At 41.7% G+C, this 20254-nt stretch overlaps 1 protein-coding gene across 4 annotated transcripts in view; it reads right to left on the reverse strand.

Annotated features, from left to right (window-relative positions):
• Positions 1–20010, reverse strand: part of UBR4 (ubiquitin protein ligase E3 component n-recognin 4) — a 139581-nt gene extending 119571 nt beyond the window's left edge. For 3 of the 4 annotated variants that reach the window (XM_064363364.1, XM_064363365.1, XM_064363363.1), the window contains exons 1-11: positions 19817–19913; positions 11968–12065; positions 9941–10044; positions 9115–9244; positions 8858–8997; positions 8273–8375; positions 7997–8138; positions 7455–7579; positions 4083–4207; positions 3149–3208; positions 2860–3050 (exon numbers count right to left, since the gene is read on the reverse strand). In XM_064363364.1, the coding sequence (XP_064219434.1) occupies positions 2860–3050; positions 3149–3208; positions 4083–4207; positions 7455–7579; positions 7997–8138; positions 8273–8375; positions 8858–8997; positions 9115–9244; positions 9941–10044; positions 11968–12065; positions 19817–19857 (1259 nt within the window). In that variant the 5' untranslated portion in view covers positions 19858–19913. Of the gene's footprint in view, positions 1–2859; positions 3051–3148; positions 3209–4082; positions 4208–7454; positions 7580–7996; positions 8139–8272; positions 8376–8857; positions 8998–9114; positions 9245–9940; positions 10045–11967; positions 12066–19816 lie in introns of all 4 variants that reach the window. The other variant, XM_021668430.2, reaches the window with a different exon arrangement.
• Between the last annotated feature and the right edge of the window lie 244 nt (positions 20011–20254).

Below are 20254 nucleotides of genomic sequence, written 5' to 3' on the forward strand. Positions count from 1 at the left end.
TGAGTGGTAGAATTTGGGATCATTTTTACCTTTCCTATTCATGCCCATCTATATGGCTTGTCACTTATACAACGTACATGCATTCTTTTAAAATATGAAGAAACAACAGCCCTTTCAAAAGCATAACTATTACTTCTAAGGATATGCTTCTTGGCATTCTTTCATTTCCCTTTGCAATGCCAAGAATGAAAACGGCCACTCATAAAATCAAAAACTATTGTTTGCTCTGGAACACTCTTACCTCCTTACTTTGCCTAGTATCTACTGCCTACCATGTCAATACCCGTTTCAGCTTTTAGCTTAATCAGCATTTCTTTGGGGAAGCCTGCCCTGATGTTCCTGGCCAGGTCAAATGCCCCATTCTAATACTCTCTTAGATATAATTTGACACGGCAGGGCAGGTTGGCTCATGCCTGTAATCCCAGAACTTTGGGAGGCTCAGGCAGGCAGATCACTTGAGGCCAGGAGTTCAATACCAGCCTTGCCAACATGGCAAAACCCCATCTCTAATAAAAAATACAAAAAAGTTAGCTGAGCATGATGGCGCACACCTGTAATCCTAGCTACTTGGTGGTTGAGGCACAAGAATTGCTTGAACCTGGGAGGCAGAGGTTGCGGTGAGTTGAGATTGCACCACTACACTCCAGCCTGAGTGACAGAGCAAGACTCTGCTTAAAAAAGAAAAAAGATACATTTGTATGGATATCTACTTCATGTCTCTTGAGAATACATTTATTTTTATGTTCATCACAGCACTCCAGAACTAACACAGAGCCTGGGACAGAGAAGATGCTCAGAGGGTAATCTGTTAATGTGGTCCAGGATGTGACCTCTTACTTAAACTCCAGACTCACACATCCACCTGCCTACTCAACATCTCACATAGAGGTCTGATGGTCCTCTTAAACTCAGCATGGCCAAGATTACATTTTTATTTCTTCCCTTTCCTCCCACTCAACCCACTCCTAAACAAGTGTTCCCTGTATCAGTAAATTATATAACCCAGTGGCTCAAGCCAAAAAATCATGGTCTTTTTCACACCCAACATGCAAGCCATCAGTAAATCCTTTCAGCTGTACCTTTCAAATATATTCCAAATTGACCTCTTTTCTCTGTCTTTGCCACATCACCCTACTCCAAGACACCTTCATCTCTCATCTGGAATAACACATTAGCTGCTAACTATCCTCCCTCCTTCTTGTCTTATGCCCTGCAGTCTATTCTCAGGTCACCAATAAATCAGGTCATATCTCTCCCATGTTTAATCCCTCTAACAGTTACTGACTGCACTTGGCCCTAGATGATCTGGCCACTGGCTACCTGTCTGACCTAATTTTCTACCACTCTCCCCCTTGGTTTCTCTATTTTAGCCACACTGACCTTGCTGATCCTCAGAAATGTCAATTGTACTTACACCTCAAACCTGAACAATTCTATGCCAAATACTTACATGGGTCTCTCTGTCACCTAACACATGGTCTCTACATCATGTCTTTGGAGCCCTTTCTGGATCATCCTAACTAAAACAATAGCCCTGGGCTGGGTACAGTGGCTCACACCTATAATCCCAGCACTCTAGGAGGTTGAGGTGAGCAGATCACTTGAGGCCAGGAGTTTGAGACCCAGCCTGGCCAACATGGTAAAACCCCGTCTCTACTAAAAACACAAAAATTAGACGGGTGTGGTGGCATGTACCTGTAATCCCAGCAACTTGGGAGGCTGAGGCATGAGAATTGCTTGAACCTGGGAAGTGGAAGATACAGTGCACCATGATCAAGCCACTGCACTCCAGCCTGGGCAACAGAGTGAGACTCTATCTCAAAAAAATAAAATTAAATTAAAATAAATTAAATTAAAATTAAATAGAATTTAGGCCAGGCACAGTGGCTCATGAGGTCAGGAGTTCAAGACCAGCCTGACCAACATAGTGAAACCTCATTTCTACTAAAAATACAAAAATTAGCCAGGCGTGGTGGCACGCACTTGTAGTCCCAGCTACTTGGGAGGCTGAGGCAGGAGAACTGCTTGAACCCAGGAGGCAGAGGTTGCAGTGAGCCAAGATCACACCACTGCACTGCAGCCTGGGTGACAGAACGAGACTCTGTCTCAAAATAAAATAAAATAAAAATGTTTAAAAAATAAATATATAATACAATATAAAACCCGCTATGACTCTCCGGCCCTTCACTCTGACATCTTTTTCTTCACAACATTTAATATATGATTATCTATAATCTACTTGTTAGATTTGTTCGCTATTTCTCCAGACATAAAATAAATTCCATAAAGACAAAGACATCACTTTGTTTAGTGCTATATCCTCAATGCCTAGAATAGGGCCCAGTATATGATACAGATTGAATAAAAAATAAAATCCAGAAATACCTGGGTTTAGAAAATGAAACCTGAACAGCACATTGGTCATATCTCTTCTTTCCTAGCAAGCAGGAATTATTTCCCAGATTTTATCAAAACAATAGGAGGAAGTAAACCAGGACGCTCTGATAACATTACCATCTTACGGGTTACACCTGCAAGTACCCAACTCCAAGTCAAACAAGCCCACTTTACAAGACAGAAACATGTTTTTTTCTGATTTGAACTTCATAAAATTCCTGAAATACACATTACACGGATATTTTTTCCCTCTGATAGATGAAGAAACAGGATCAAAGAGAATGAGTGACTTTTCTAAAAATCACAAAGCTATGCTGTGGAGATAGTAGATCATGATCATTGTCTTAGTTCTTAAATTCAAACCAGGTAGGAAGGCAAATTTTCCTATTGATATGAAGAGGTCCTTGTCAATATAATATATTAAGGAAATAAAATAAAAGTTATAATCAAGTAGACACATACCCTTTTCCAGGCCCCAGTTTAGGAGAGCCCACTCCCTCTTTAGTACGAGAAAGGATGTCTCTGACTCGGAGGGCAGCCAGCGGGTCTTTCTCTTTCCCCTTATCAGCCAACGCAGTAGGACTGAGGTTCAGTATGAGGAAAAGGCTGTTTAGTAAGCACCAAGCACCTAGCAACTGGAAATTCTGATAGTGCTGTTGTAAAAAGCACAAAATAAAAAATATAACCACAGAGATATTCACATCTCAGAGAGGACAAGATAGGAAGTATGCTACAGAGATATGCTTCTTACCTCCCCACCAGCCCGGCGAGAACTGCTGATTGCTTGTCCAATCATGTCATAGATTTCAAGCTGTACAATATCAAACAGACACAAAAATCTGAACAAGCTGGCATATTTCATTAGAAATGCTACTCATACCCAAATCAATTTGACTTGAAGAGTTCAGTATCCTCTTTATAATGATACCATTCCATCACATTTCCCTTGACCTTCACATGGAGTTGACTTCCTCTTTTCATTTGGATCAAATGTCACCTTCTCAGAAGACATCCCTCCTCCCAATCAAAAGCAGCATGCCCAGCTCCACATCAGATCACTGGTTTTTTCTTTTTTTTTTTAAGACGGAGTTTCACTCTTGTTGTCCAGGCTGGAGTGCAATGGTGTGATCTTGGCTCACTGCAACCTCTACCTCCCAGGCTCAAGCGATTCTCCTGCCTCAGCCTCCCAAGTAGCTGAAATTACAGGTATGCGCCACCACGCCTGGCCAATTTTTGTATTTTTAGTAGAGCTGGTTTTGAACTCCTGACTTCAGGTGATCTACCCGCCTCGGCCTCCAGAAGTGCTGGGATTACAGGCATGAGCCACACACCCGGCCCAGATCACTTTCAATCATAATGTATTGTTTCAGCACACTTAATCACAATCCAAAATTTTCCTGTTTACTGCATTCCCCTAAAAGTACACTGACACACAGAAAGCCCTCAAACATATCTGCTGAATTAATGGCTAATCTTTCAAGTGTGTTCCTCAGAGGTAACAGAGACAGAGAAGCACCTATGCAAAACCAGTATACCAAATCAACAATCTGGATGCTTACCTCTTAGACCTACTACTACCAGGGAAAGTAACGTGGAAGATACTCAATTCTTTCCTCTGTCATGAACTGGCCATACGCCCTCATTTGAACAATCAAGGTTCCCTTATCCCCAGATCTTTGGCTTACACATTTCTGGACAATTGTAGCTGCGTCACTTTCATAGTCGTCTTCTTTGGAGCTCGTGGACCCTGTCCGCACTTGTTGGGCACTACCCACATGCAGGATGGCCATGCAGGTCGCCACACTCACACCTGAAAAAGATGATGTACAGGTCTCAGCCATGGAGTACACCCAAGAATCCACCAAAGCTGAAACACAAAAGCACACTCCACCCACAAGCAATTCCGTGATTTGATTACTTAAAATAAATTCCATTAAGAGCAAGAATAAACAGGTTTACCATACAATTCAGCAACCAGACTCCTAGGTATTTATCCAAATAAGCTAAAAACTACACAGACACACACACACACACACACACACACACAATATACACAAATGTCCTTCAACAGGTGAACAGATAAATTATGGTATATCCATATAATGGAATATTAATTCAGCAATAAAAAGAAATGGACTATTAAGCCATAAGACGACACGGAGGAACCTATATGCATATTGCTAAGAGAAAGAAGCCAATCTGAAAATCTTGCTTATTGTATGATACCAACTACATGATATTCTAGAAAAGGTAAAACTAGAGAGATAGTAAACAGATCAGTGATGTTACCAGGGGTCAAGGGATGGGGTAAGGAATGAACAGGTGGAGCAAAGGGGATTTTTAGGGCAGTGAAACTATTTTATACAATATGGCAATCATGGATACATGACACTATACATCTGTCAAAACCCACAGACCTGTACAACACAAAAAGGGAACCCCAATGTAAACTATGGACTTCAGTTAATAATACCTCAATAGTGGTTCATCAATAATAAATAGACCACATTAATTAAAAGTATTATTGATAAGAGAAACTAGCTGTAGGGGAGAGGGAGTATATGGGAACTCTATAAATCTAAAACTGCTTTAAAATTAAAATCTAAGCCAGATGTGGTGGCACATGCCTCTAGTTCCAGTTACTCGGGTAGTTGATGTGGAAGGATCGTTTGCACCCAGGGGTTTGAGACTACAGTGAGTTATGATTGGTCGACTACACTCCCACTTGGCCGAAACACTAAGATTCCGTCCCAAAAAAAAAAAAAGTAATAAAAATAAATGGGCCGGGCATGGTGGCTCATGCCTGTAATCCTAGCACTTTGGGAGGCCAAGGTGGCTGGATCACCTGAGGTCAGGAGTTCGACACCAGCCTCGCCAACATGGCAAAACCCTGTCTCTATTAAAAATACAAAATATAGCCAGGTGTGGTGGCAGGCACCTATAATCCCAGCTACTCTAGAGGCTGAAGCAGGAGAATTGTTTGAACCCGGCAGGGGCAGGGGTTGTAACGATCAAATCCCAAGAGATCGTGCCACTGCACTCCAGCCTGGGCAAAAGAGTGAAACTTCATCTCAAAAAAAATTAATTAACTAATTAATTAAAACTAAAATCTAGAGCCAGGCATAGTGGGCTCAAGAGGCTGAAGTGAGAGGATCACTTGAGCCTAGGTGTTCAAATCCAGCCTGGGCAACATAGCAAGACCATATTTCTTAAATAAATAAATAATAAAATCTAGTAATTTCAAAAAATTAAAATAAATTTTAAGATTATGAAAAAAAATCCCATACCTGGAATTCCTCAAAGACATCATAGCCAAATCTCTTTCCTTAAATCAAATCCCAAGTGATCAAATTTTAACAAACCAGCTTTGGGATCTTTAATCCAACTATGAATCTTTAAAGAATCTCTAGTCCTTACTGACTTTAATCACTTACTGAACACACTGAGATCCATGTGAGGGTTGTGAAATTCCATGGAAATCAAATTAAATAAACCGCAAATTTAAAAATGCAAAATCAACAGCAGAGCACAAGGAAGTTCAATACTGGAAATTAGTCACGAGAGAACATATTTTCACATGCATCCTTAAGTTTCTACTCTTAGTGCTGCTGTCCTAGCTGAGGCCCTAAATGTGTCCTGCCTGAATGACTGCAAATTCCTCCTAAGCAATTTCCCTGTCTCCAACATTTCCCCACACCAAAATACCTTGTATGCTACTGCCTGAATGTTCTTCCTAAAATATACCTCAGACCCTCTCACAGCTCAGAATCTTTAATGGTCTCTACTATCTACAGGATATGGTCCAAATGACTTCATCTGCATCTCTAATTGAGTCTTACTTTCTGTCCAATTATACAACACCCACGAACAGCCATAAAACCTACAGACTCACTTACTTACACACACACACACACACACACACACACACACACACACACATTTATGCAGTATATTCCCCCAAACTCTCGGATACTTTTTGTCTGCTTTTGCCTCTGCCTAGAAATAGCCAAGCCAAGATCCTACCTGACTTAAGAATCAACATCAGAACTCCTCCATGATTACTGCCTTTCTCAACTGAAAGTGAGCTCTCCCTCCTCTAAACTTCCAAAGCACTTTCTCATCTCTCACTCAGTTTCTTTACTTACAAAAGTAATTTACTAATATCCTCTAAAAGACAGTAAAATCCTTGAGGGCAGAGATGGCTTTATCTTTACATTCCTATTCACACATAGATGTTCAAATTAAAACTGTTCAGAGAATGCAGGGAGATCAACCTCAGCAATTTCTTGGTGTTCCCAAGGTCAGGTTTCCAAGACAATCTACTCAAATCCTCACTTGCAAAACCAAGTAATCTTCTGAAATTGCTGTAATTTCTAACACATACTAGAGATATGATATGTCTTGGAACTTAAAGCCAAGGATCAGTGACCTGGACTAAAAAGTCCTTTTAACAATAACTTAAAAAAGAGTAAACACCAGGTGTCAGGCCCTGCTTCAAAGATCAACAGGAAGAAAGGGGATTTTATGGAAGCTTAAAGAATATCATTCTTCGCATTTATCAACATAAACAGATACCATGTTCCACGAAGCCTTCTTCAAACCTGACGTCATAGCAAGACTCAATCCCCCTCTTGTGTACCCAAAATATTCTATATTTCTCTTATTGCCTTTATCATCCTGTTTTATATTATACTATTTAGCCCTATGTGTTCTTTGCTGCTCTGTTATAGGTTCCTTGAGGGCAGAGACTACACATAGTTCATTTCAATATCCCAACAGTCTTTGGCACTTTCCTTTTTATATAGTAAATACTTAATATCTGCACATACTATAAAATCAAATACGCCTATAACACAATGGCAGCAGTGAAACAACAGGACCATTTACAAAGATTCCTATTGAGACCTCATTTCACCCTGATGCAATGTTAGATGATCCTTGGGGAAAGGGAGCAAGTAAAGGGGGATGAGTAGAGTATTCAGAAGGATTTTCATGGTTTCCTGAAAGTGTATCTGTGCTTGACTGAGAAAATGACAGCAGATATAATAACTTCTCACCTGCATACAGACAACTTAGGCTGAGGACTGTCACATCTTGTAGACGAGAAGGATTGAGAGGTTCCAACACAGGGAGAGAAAGGGTATCCAATGCCATAGTTACATCAATCACCAGTGAATGAAAGCTGGAACATAACAGAGATCGACAAATGTCTCTTAGAATCATTCCCTTCTATAATGTGACAGTTAAAGAAATTATCAGCATGGGCCCGACAGAGGCTCACGCCTATAATCCCAACACTTAGGAGCCCAAGGCGGGAGGACTGCTTGAGCCCAGGAGTTCAAGACCAGCCTGGGTAATATGGCAAAACCCCAACTCTACAAAAAAGACAAAAATTAACCAGGCATGGTGGTGTATGCCTATAGTTCCAGCTCCTCAGAAGGCTGAAGTGGGAGAATTGCTTAAGCCCAGGAGACAGAGGTTACAGTGAGCTGAGATCGCACCACTGCACTCCAGCCTGAGTGACAGAACAAGATCCTGTCTCAAAACAAAACAAAACAATAACAAAAAAGTAAAGCATGTGCACCATGAGGCAACTTACCCATTACGAACAGCAGTGGCATCTGCTACTGTTGCAGGCATTATGAAGAAGGAATTAGCTAACACTGCATCTTGAAACCGATTGATATAGCGTAGAAAATATGGCAGGTTCAAACACACACGGAGTAGCTTCTCTGAGCCACCTAAACGAATGAAAACCATGACCTTACAAACAGGCCTTTGTCTCATGCTTGATACTTTTCCACATGACAGAAGCACACTTAGGAATTTCTGACAGCCTAGAAATCAGCTTTCTGACAACAGCTGGGACTCTTACCAAGCTCTTGAAGACTAGCCACATTCTGAGCTATGAACACATTCTTGGTTTTGATAGCTGAGGCTTGATCTGTGGATGACTGCTCGTCATTTTCTCCTTCCACCTGAAAAGAAACATAGGGCCTATGAAGATACTATTATCTCTTCACCAAACCAACCATCAATAGGGAGCAGTAGCTGCATGAATACTCTCTAGGCTTCCCAGTTAACAAAGGGAAAATTCTTTACTAATGTTGGAGAAAATATAGTTTACATTCCCAAGAGGAGGAAAAAAAATATGCAGCTTTAAAATAATGTTCTATAACTAGTATGGAGTGATGCCTTTATATGGCAAACTGTACATACACCTTACATTTGTTTATGTGCTTTGAGAGAACCCTAGAATAGTCATCAAAACAGTAATAACTGTGGACAGAAGGAGTTATGGTGAATTTTCCTTGTTTTATTTTGTATTCCTCAATTTGTTTTGTCCCACAGACATGTATATCATTTTATATCAAACATAAAACACATTACTTTTTCTCCTCTAATGTTATCATCTTAAGAAATCTCACAGAGAAGAAGACATTTGACTCAAGAAACTCACCAGAGTCTGTGGACTGATAGGTTGTGATGCTACAGTTCTAGGGTTAAAAACTGAGGTCAGCTGGTTCAAAAAATTCATCTGTACCTCCTTTTGCCTCAACTCAGGACTTACTGGTGAGGCCAGCTCTTTCTGATCTTCCACTGTAAAATACAAAATCAAAAAAAGGGCTAAGGAAAGTGCCACTAGAAGGCAAAGGTGCCATAGAAAAGGTGCCACGGAGGTGGCCATATCATCAGGTCTGTGGAAGGAACACCCACCATCGGAAAGTGTCTTCACTGTTTGGGGCAGCTTGGCGGATTTCATCATTGCTGTAAATGTGATAATTTCAGTTCTATCTAGTCGGCTACAGCCAGTGCACAGGCCCTTGATTAGGAGAATCAAGTGTTTCTGAAAAGAAAACAAATGCAAACATATCTTTCAGAAAATTCTACTCTGGGGAATTCTAACTGGCACAGGGCCAAATTTAGGTTCATATAAACACTGAAGCAAAGACTGCAAGCTGATGTCCTTAGACCATACCTAGCTCACAGATTTGTCTTATTATTTTCACAGTATTTTTTTAAAATTTGAAGTGAATGAAAAGATTCACATGCAAATCCAAACTTCTCACTTTCAAATAATTCACAGCATAGCAACCTTGCACCTCCATTCCTGCAGGGCAGTAATGAGCTACAGCCAAAGAGGGTTGGCCCCTTTAGTTGGGGCTACAATCTTCTCAACTAGCATACTTTGCTCATTTTCTGTTACCTACCTGGCCCCTGTAGGTATGTAATTTGCAATCCTTGAGAAGACTCTGTAACTCCATGTACCAGAGGTTGCCAAACTACAGTTCCAATTCACCTACTGCCTGTTTTTGTAAATAAAGTTTACTGGAACACAGCCACGTTCATCATTTACATATTAATCTTGAGTTGCTTTCACACTAAAAAGGCAGTTAACTAGCTGCAATAGATAACATACGGGCTGCAAATAATTTCCTATCTGGCTTATTACAGAAAAAGTTCACTGACCTCTGCTCTATTCCACTAGTCAGTCACAATACTGCTTCAGAATAAGGGCAAGAAATGGGTCCATCACTCTCACCTGGGACACAGCACAAGCCTCATCTGGATTCTCCAGACGCAGGAGAGAAAACTCAATTAGAACTTTACAGGCTGCTGCCACTGACTGAAGTTGGTTCCGGGGAACTGAGAAAGTAATAAACATTACTCAATTTCAAACTGCTCAGCCTTGGTCATTAAATCAAGCAAAATAAGTATTGAGCTCTATATCCAACATTCCCAATATCAGAACAATTATTCAGAGCCAAAAACCCAAGGGGCAAACAAAGGCATTTTGACATCAATAACTATCAGATCAGTTTATCTCATATTTACTAAAAATTAGGATAATTTTAATAGGAAATACTTACATCACACCAGTGCCAAGCCCTTCAAATGCATTAACTCATTTAATTCTTAAACCAATTCTATGAACAAATATTCGTATTATCCCCTGTCCATTTGTAACAGATGAGCTAACTAAATGACCTGACCAAAGTCACACAGCCAGATTTAAATCCAGGCAGTCAGCCTCTAGACTTTATGTCCTTAACCACTAAACCAGCAATGTGAAATCTTTTGGCTTCCCTGGGTTACACTGGAAGAATTGTCTTGGGCCACACATAAAATACACTAACAGTAATGATAGCTAATGAGCTCTTTAAAAAAAAAAAAAAGGCAAAAAAAAAAATCTCATAATGCTCATAATGTTTTAGGAAAGTTTATGAATTTGTGTTGGGCCAAATTCAAAGCCATCCTGGGCCACCTGTGGCCCTCAAGACAGTGAGATGGACAAACTTGCACTAAACAATACTACTACTCCTTTCTATGGATTCTAAAATGAAGTCCTGGTCAGGCATAGAGGCTCGCACTTGTAATCCCAGCACTTCAGGAGGCTGAGGCGGGTGGATCACTTGAGCCCAGGAGTTCAAGACCAGCTTGTGCCAACATGGCAAAACCCCATCTCTACTAAAAATACAAAAAGGTAGTCTCATAACCTGATCTCAAAATAAATAAATAAATAAATAAAATCTTTCAGTTTAATTTAAAACAATAAAATGGCTTCCTTATATAAAGTTTCTCCAAGCTAAACTTGATTCTTCCACCAGTAGCCAGTGCCTGTAATAAACAGTATTGGACAGACACTGAAGGATTACTCAGCAACTCTACAGTTTCCTCTCAGTTTACTTGCTTAGTAAACTAGTCCAATAAACAAATATGGTGGCTCCTGCCTGTAATCCCAGCACTTTGGGAGGTCAAAGTAAGAGGATTGCTTGAGCCCAGAAGTTCAGCCTAGGCAACAGAGGGAGACTGTGTCTCTACAAAAAAATTAAAATATTAATTGGACATGGTGGCTTGCACCTGTAGTCCCGGCTAGGACTGAGGAGGCTGAGGCAGGAGAATCACTAAAACCCAGGAGTTCAAGGGTGCAGTGAGCTATAATCATGCCACTGTACTCCAGCCTGCATGACAGAGCAAGACCCTGTCTCTAAAAAAACAAAATTAAAATAATTAGAATGCTTCAGAACTATTTGAATTAGGATTTTTAGAAAATGTAAAAATTCAGAAATGTAAAATAGGGCTTAGCCATTTTGGGGGTAAAAAAATGAAGGAAATGGAGATCTCAAGTTGAAATCCCTTCATATACCAGAGAACACAAAGGAGAATTCACATCCTCACCAAAATCAAACAAGGAATAGCGCCTTGGTTAGTGGCTGCTAACTCCAGAGGTCAGTATCCACCACCCCTTCCCCCCAAGTAGATTTAACACACCAGTAATTACATGAGAAATCAATAAAATGCTTTGGATTAAGAAGGGAAAGGAAGTTGACTTAATAGTTAAAAGCAGGTGTCCAAGACAAGCAGTTTTAAAACTCCACTTGGTTAGCCTAGATAAGGGAACCCCTGGATCCTCATCCTGGCTAACAGTTGTCTCCACTTTTGGGTGACCGGCTTAGGAGTGCTAAAACCTAGATTTTATTAACAATTTTTCAGATACTCTGTCAAGAGGATAAACAGTCCCCCTATTCACAAGCCCTCAGAAGGGAGTGACAAGAGTGGAATACTTACTGAGACTGCAAATTGTTGTGATATAGTGTGTGGAAAGTGCAACAAAAGATGAGTAGAATGGCTCGTACTGCTTCTCATGGTGCAGGATTTCTGATTCACTGCAAAAATAATAATAATTCAGCCAGCATCTACTTAGCACTTACTATGTGCCAGATACCCCTTTATGGATATGACATTATTTAATCCTTACAACCTGGTAGGTAGTATCATCATCCTATTCCCATTCAAGATTGGGAAAGACGAGGCAGTTGAATCACGTGAGGTCAGGAGTTTAAGACCAGCTTAGCCAACATGGTGAAAACCCATCTCCACTAAAAATACAAATATTAGCCGGGCGTGGTGGAACGTGCCTATAGTCTCAGCTCCACAGGAGGCTGAGGCAGAATTGCTTGAACCCAGGAGGTGGAGATTGCAGTGAGCCAAGATTGCACCACTGCACTCCGGGCTGGGCAATACGGCGACACTCTGTCTCAAAAAAAGATTGGGAAAATGAAGCACAGAGAATTAAAATTAAATATCCCATTCAAGGTCATTAGGCTTAGTAAGAAGCAGAGACTAACAAACAGAAAACATTTTCAAACTCAAGCAGAACTAATGAAATGCAAGTAAAGACATAAGAGGATATCAATAAGTTCCATATTACTGACTGGCAAGGACCAATCGCTAATATGCCTTTATTACTGATGGTCAAAAAGGGGCAAACCAGAGTACTCAATATACTGTTAGCAGAAATACAGATTAAAGAAACCAATTTTCAGACCAAATAAGGCTGGCCCATAAGCAGTAATTTAAAAGGAATCAACAATTCCAGGTAAGAAATCATATGATCAGTGCTAAAATCCAAAATTCACTGGGTACCAGCGTCATCCCCTACCCCAACTCCCTGACTGTAGACTAAAGTAAGATCACAACAGAGTCAGTGATTTTGTTCTTTTTTAACCACATCCCTTATCCTTAGCTGGGGAAATGCCCTCTTCTGAAAAAATCTAGAGCCCAACTAGGTTTAAAGGTTGGATACATTTTAAGTCATTCTCTCTATCAAATCAGGTGCTAATCCACAACTGATGACACATGAAGGTGAAGCCAAGACTAAAATGTGTCTTATTAAATGGAAAAAACAACAATGTGGCTGAACAGTTTCCTTAGTGAGTCAATCCCCAGCAAAAAGTATCAACCTATGGTGGGGCACATTGCAACCAGTGGCTCAACCAAGTAATCCCAGAACTTTGGGAGGCTGAGACAGGTGGATCACCTGAGGTCAGGAGTTTGAGACCAGCCTGGCCAATATGCTGAAACCCTGTCTCTATTAAAAATACAAAAATTAGCCAGGTGTGGCAGCACCCACCTGTGGTCTCAGCTACTCAGGAAGCTGAGACACAAGAATCGCCTGAACCCAAGAGGCAGAGGTTGCAGTAAGCAGAGATTGTGCCACTGTACTCCAGCCTGGACAAAAGAGTGAGACACCAACTCAAAAAAAAAAAAAAAGTATCAACCTAAGAAGGGAAACGTAAACAGAGTGAACACTCCATTCACTGCCCGTAAGACTATCTACTTGCCAAATGAACACATGAGCCAGAAGGACAAGTCACTATTTGGAAGGGGCCAATGTCAGTGATAAATCACCTCAAATAACTGGCATTGCAAGCACTTTGCTATTTAGAGATCTATCAAGGATAAACGGGTATGTATCAAAGATTAGTCCCTAACTTAGAATAACTCCTTCACCAAGAAAAAATATTTATGGAGCATATATGATGTGTGCAAGGATCCTCCTGCCCACTGAGGGTCATTTTCCATTTGTCGGGATACAAAAAGGAGGAAACAAAAACCTTTAAACAACAAGCAGCACTCAAAAGTTCCTGGTGACTAAACACAGTTTTAAGGCTCACATGTACAGCAGAAAACTCCCTACTAAGTCCCCGTTTCTACCTCATATACTTAGCTTTTCCTTCACTTCCAGCCTTATGCTTTCTTATTCATAGTTCTAAGGCTTTCCCATTCTGTAATTTGATGTTATTTACTCAGTTTATTTACCTTCCCTGCTTTATTTCCAAAGTTCAGAGTTGCTTACCCCGACTTTTTCCAGCTGAACGGGTTTACCAAATCTAAGAGAAAAACTGCCCACCCAAAGGATGGACTTAGTCCACTGCTTTCATACCCATTCTGATAATGAAGCATATCAAAAAAAATAGGCGTTAACTCATCTAATTGCCTGGTTCAATGTCATCCTATTGTTATCTAATGAGCCCCACTTCCTCGCCTAGAAATACACAACATCCTTATTCCAATAAAGAAACAGGAAGGCCAGGCCCAGTGGCTCAGCCCTGTAATCCGAGCATTTTGGGAGGCCGAGGCGGGTGGATCACCTGATGTGTCAGGAGTTTGAGACTAGCCTGGCCAACATGGTGAAACCTCATCTCAACTAAAAATACAAAAAATTGGCAGGGCATGGTGGCGCACACCTGTAATCCCAGCTACTCAGGAGGCTGAGGAAGGAGAATCGCTTGAACCAGGGAGGTGGAGGTTGCAGTGAGCCCAGATCGTGCCACTGCACTCCAGACCGTGCGATGGGAGCAAGACTCCACCTCCAAATAATAATAAAAAAAAAAAAAAAAACAGGAAGAATGCATTTTAGGGAAAGATAGACATTGGCAGAGAAAAAATGGAGCAGTCTTCAGCTCTACTTACAATGTGCATAAGGCAACTAAAGATAAACCTGGGAAAAACTGGTTTTAAAGATTTGAAGGAGGAAACAGAGAAGTAATGAACATTGTCATATCTCTTGTTTTTGTTTGTTTGTTTGAGACGGAGTCTCACTCTGTCGCCAAGGCTGGAGTACAGTGGCACGATCTCAGCTCACTGCAATCTCCGCCTCCAGGGTTCAAGCAATTCTCTGCCTCAGCCTCCTGAGTAGCTGGGATTATAGGCACCCACCAATATGCCTAGTTAATTTTTGTATTTTTAGTAGAGATGGAGTTTCACCATCTTGGTCAGGCTAGTCTTAAATTCCTGACCTCGTGATCCACCTGCCTCGGCCTCCCAAAGTGCTGGGATTACAGGCGTGAGCCACCATGCTGGCATATCTCTTGATTTTAAAGAAACAGTGTGCATGAGTCAGCTAATATGGATGTGCTGCTATAATTTCCGACCTCACCCTCGTTCCCTGAGAAAATGACAGACACCAAGACACCAGAGGATAAGCAATGGAAAAATGGAACAGAGGGCAGAAGGCTGAGTAGGAAGGAGAATGAAGAAATTGAAGTAAATATAATGCACAGGAAGAAAAATCAAGAGACAAAAGTGAATGTATATCTTTGCTCTGGTTGGTCAAGCTATCTTCCTAAATCACCTGCTGCTCCTAACAAACTGCAACAACAGCACCACTGAGCCTGAAACACCGCTGATAGAGAATCTGAAGCTTTTATACTCCATACCAAATAAATGTGATGCAGAGTACAAAGGGAAACAGCAGCTAAGCAGCCAGGTCAGAGAAATCCAATTTGATGTGTAAGTGAAAAAAGAACTGGCAGGGTCTGGAAAAATCTAGCTCTTTTTAGGAAGAAATGGAAATCTGAGGAGGGGGCATCATAAAAGACTATGGATTCACCTCCCTTCTCCCTCTTCAATATCATATTATCAATATGATAATATGATCAGAAATTCCACAAGCTCCTTTCCCCTCATCAGTTTCATGTACTCTGAAGTATATACAGAATACATCATGCTTATTCCTATCTTTCTTTCTATAATCTGCTGCATGTTAACCAAAGAACTGAAAACTGTCTTTCAGATACTACTTCCCTTGTACTCTTGACAAATCTGTGGTTAACGTGATACTAAGATATAGAAACATTAGTCACAAGTACTAATCTTACAATCATACTGTATCTTTCAGTGGCAGACTCTTTTTTTTTTCCTGTAGGTCAATTATCATTTTATATCCTATTGTTTATAAATTCAAAAGATCACAGCATTAGTCCCTCCCTTTCTTCCTTTCAAGATTTTTAGGAAATTACTGTGCATTATCTAATGGAAAAGTTGTAACAATTTCCCCCTTCCCAAGTAGGTTTCTTTGCCCTAAATTCTAGCAAATATCTGGAAACAGAAACCTTGAAGAGGTTTATCATTAAAGAGGCCAGGACAGCCCAGAAAGAACTGGCTCAGAGGAAGGAGCATATTCCTTTTTATCTACAAAGAGTCAATCAAATTGTTCAGTGATAACCATGGTCACCAGCATATCTTACACAGAGTTAAGAAAGGAATTATCTGTACCTTAACACAGAAGGCTACATTCTGCAATGATTATACTAACTAATCCCATGGATGGCATGTGCTCCATTGAGCTAGTTGTGCTCCATTTCTGGCTTGGAAAAGTAACCATGTGTTTAAAATGTTCTTTAAACTATGTATTAAGTAACAATGTTAAAAAGAGTTGAAGCTGGGCCTGGTGGTGGGAACCTCTAGTCTAGCTAGCTACTGTAGCTACTCAGAAGACTGTGAGGTAGGAGTATCCTTTGAGCCCAGGAGTTTGTGGCTGCAGTCAGCTACAATCATCCCACTGTACTCCAGCCTCGGCAACAGAGGGAGGTCATGTCTCTTACAAAGGAAAAAAGATTTTAGTAGTCTTTACTACTAAAATACATGCTACCTACAGGCAATAGGAAAAAAAACTCTTCCCTTTAAATAAATTCAGATTATCTTTATCTTTTAAAAAATCTAGCCAGGTGCAATGGCGCATGCCTGTAGTCCCAGCTACTCGGGAGGCTAAGGCTGGAGGATTGCTTGAGTCCAGGAGTTCTGGGCTGTAGTGCTCTATGCCGATCTTTTCTGCACTAAGTTCAGCATCAATATGGTGACCTCCTGGGAGCAGAGGACCACCAGGTTGCCTAAGGAGGGGTGAACCGGCCCAGGTCGGAAACAGAAAAGGTCAAAACTCCCATGCTGATCAGTAGTGGGATTGTGCCTGGGAATAGCCACTGCACTCCAGCCTGGGCAACATAGCAAGACCCCATCTCTTAAAAAGTAAAAAATAAAAATAAATTATATTTAAAATAAATAAAATAATCCAAAGACTTTTTAGAGTATGCTTTCCAACTCATCCGTGTTGATCTATTCCTCCTCTGTTTCAGTTTGGCTCCAAAGTCAAACTGAAGAAACAGGGGTTAGACCTTGGAATGTATAATCTACCTTTTCTTCAAAAGTTTAATTTCAAGTATGAAAGAAGATTTAGAATGGTGGTGTACTGAGGAGTCTCTTGAGCACATGTCATCATTCTCAACAGTTAAGAGAGAAATGCAATGGATAATTAGGCTACAAGGTAGAAAGCAACAGCTGGCACGATGGAGCCAGGATATCAAAAAGGAAGAAAAGAGTAGTAGACTGCAACAGAAAAACAGATGGTCCTCGGAGACAAGGAAAGACAAATGAATAAAACCTTTGGGCCGGGCACGGTGGCTCATGCCTATAATCCCAGCACTTTGGAAGGCTGAGGCGGGCGGATCACCTGAGGTCAGGAGTTCAAGACCAGACTGGCCAACATGGTGAAACCTGATCTCTACTAAAAACACAAAAATTAGCTGGATGTGGTGGCGCACGTCTGTAATCCCAGCTACTCTGGAGGCTGAGGCACAAGAATCACTTAAACCCGGGAGGCGTAGGTTGCAGTGAGCTGAAATTGTGCCACTGTACTCCAGCCTGGGCGACAGAGCAAGACTCTGTCTCCAAATAAATAAATAAATAAATAAATCTTTGAAAAACAGAATACTGATAGCAGGGTGTAAGTTGTGTGTTCCAAGCTAGGGGTTGGCAAACCTGCAGGCCAAATCACCTGTTTTTGTATGACTAAGAGTGGTTGAAAAAATAAAAATCAAAAGAATATTTTGTGACACGTAGATATTACAAGAAATTTAAATTTCAGTACCCACAGATACAATTTTGACCACAGCCATGCCCATTCATTTATGTATGGTGTGTGACTGCTCACACAATGATGGCAGAGTTGAGCAGTTGACACAGAGACCACATGACCCACAATTATTTACTATCTGGCCATTTACAGGACGTCTGCCAACCCCTGCTTTATTACAAACTGAACACTTGCACATTTAGCTGTTCTCACTGTAAAGAACTTGTAAGCCAGGTATTTCTTCTGGAAATTTTTCTTTAGATCATACTCCTCTCACACAGCCTGCAGAGGACACACAGGCTTTCAAAGTTAACTGAGCCCCAAAAACCAGAAGACTTAAAAGATCTTGCCTTCCAATAAAAAAGTATGTGTTACCAAAGACCCATCAGCTTGGACTTCTTTTCTAAACCATAAAGAGAGGTCTTATTAATGTCTACAAATGCAACTCCTGATTATCTGCACAAACAGAGGGTATGGCAGAAACCACTACTACATGCATGGCAAGATTCACACCTAGTGACGGATTTGGTTGGGTGTTAAGTATTACAGCTTTAGGCATGGACCCCAAATACAGGATTTTTAGAAGGCTATCAACAAATTAACACTTTATAACCCAGCCAGCTCATGTCCAGAAAAAAATAAAAGCAAATGCCCTAAAAAGACTGGAATGTTACTGATTCTACGTAACATGAGTATGATTCACGAACAATACTGCCAATCCAAATGTTTAAAACAAAAAGCAGCTACATAATTTGAAAGTAGTATCTTTGAAACCTCTTTACCTCTTTAGAACATTCCTGGCCTAGTGATTAGATAGGAAAATCCATCTGTAAAGCTGACTGTGAGGTTACCAAACCCAACCATTATTTTATTCTAATTTATTAAAAACTTTGCATTCAAAGGATTACAAGCCTAACAACAAGAAAAAGCATAAAAATAAACAATTTGTCAAACCATGGGCCTCCTTTGAGTAACAAATAGCAATTTCTAAACTCTGGATAACATCTAGATATACCCTTGTCATCATGAAACTAAAATGACCCAGTTAGCAATTGCAGCGAGTTGCTGAAATCCGGTATGACTAGAAAAATGAAACTGAGTCTGGCTTTAAAAGCAAAAGTCTACTACCATTAAACTAATGAAAGACTGCTCTAAGCGTGGTATGTCAGGAAAAGGAGGGCACTCTGAGATCACCATCTTTGTACCTACACAACTCTCGCTAGCTAAGAATCACTGTGCAAAAGGACAAAAACACACAAAAGGAAACCAATAGATAGCACCGTTTGTAAAAGAATGTGTGATAATATTTTAATGCGAGAGGGATGAGAGGCAGAGAGAGAACCACACACACACCCCACATCCTCTGGGAAAATGATCTCTCAGACTCACACACTGAAATGTTTTTAATCAAAGCGATACAGTAGGAACGCACAAGGAGTGCAACGTAAAAAGAGATCATCAATGGTAGCTAGTGGCTTCAGTCACAGAAATAGCATGTGCCCCCAGTGATTACAGCACCGCGGAAAGACCGTTATTAAATTATACCAAAGGACTCCGCTGCGGCCCAGGCTAGGGGGATGAGTGAGGGCGAGAAATGCAAACTCATCCGTGACTTGACCCAAGGGGCAGCCCCATGTACATTCCCTTAAGGGGGCGAAAGCATCTCAAAGTCACTCTCAAACGTGTCCAGCCACGCCCTCCCGCAAGGGAGGTCGTAAAAGTTTTGCTCAAGAGGGGAAACTGAGGTAGGGGTGATTTACATGGGTTGGCGGAAGGAACCCCGGACAAGCCCTAGTGTCCCGGGGCCCAGGAACCCCGAAGCCCTGGCCGGGGCGGGGATCCCCAAGCGGCAGGAGGCAGCTCGGGAAGCGGGTCCAGACGATCCGGCTCGAAATCCCCTCCCCACCCCCACAGAGTCGCCCCGCCGGAGCCGCCGCCCGGTACCTCTCGATGACTGAGGCCACCAGCTGTGGCAACTCCTTCATCTCGAAGGCGGAGTAGGACGCGGACAACAGGGGCCGCACCGCCACCTCCCAGCCCGGGGTCGTATCCGCCCCCGTTGCCGAGGCCCCGGGCGCCGGCGCCGCTGCCGCCGCCTCTTCGCCGCCGCTCGTCGCCATCTTCCGTCGTACTACTGCGGCTCCCTTCGGGGGCTCGCCACCGGCCCAGGGCCGCCTCCCGGGAGGGGGCGGAAGTGACGCAATCTGTCGCGTCAGACTGCGCGCCGCTGTCGTGGGTCAAAAATGCGATGCGCAGAGCGCCCCCTGCTCTCACCGGGGTCGAGTCGCGCGGTGAGGGAACGGGTTGGAGACGCTGCGCCTGCTCAGAAGGTAGCGCAGAGCAGGGAAGGCGGAAGAGCGTTAACTTTTGCGCCTGCGCGGT

Source organism: Aotus nancymaae, unplaced genomic scaffold (assembly GCF_030222135.1).
Source record: "Aotus nancymaae isolate 86718 unplaced genomic scaffold, 86718_ANA_hifiasm-v0.15.2.pri h1tg000053l, whole genome shotgun sequence".
Classification (NCBI taxonomy): Eukaryota; Metazoa; Chordata; class Mammalia; order Primates; family Aotidae; genus Aotus; species Aotus nancymaae.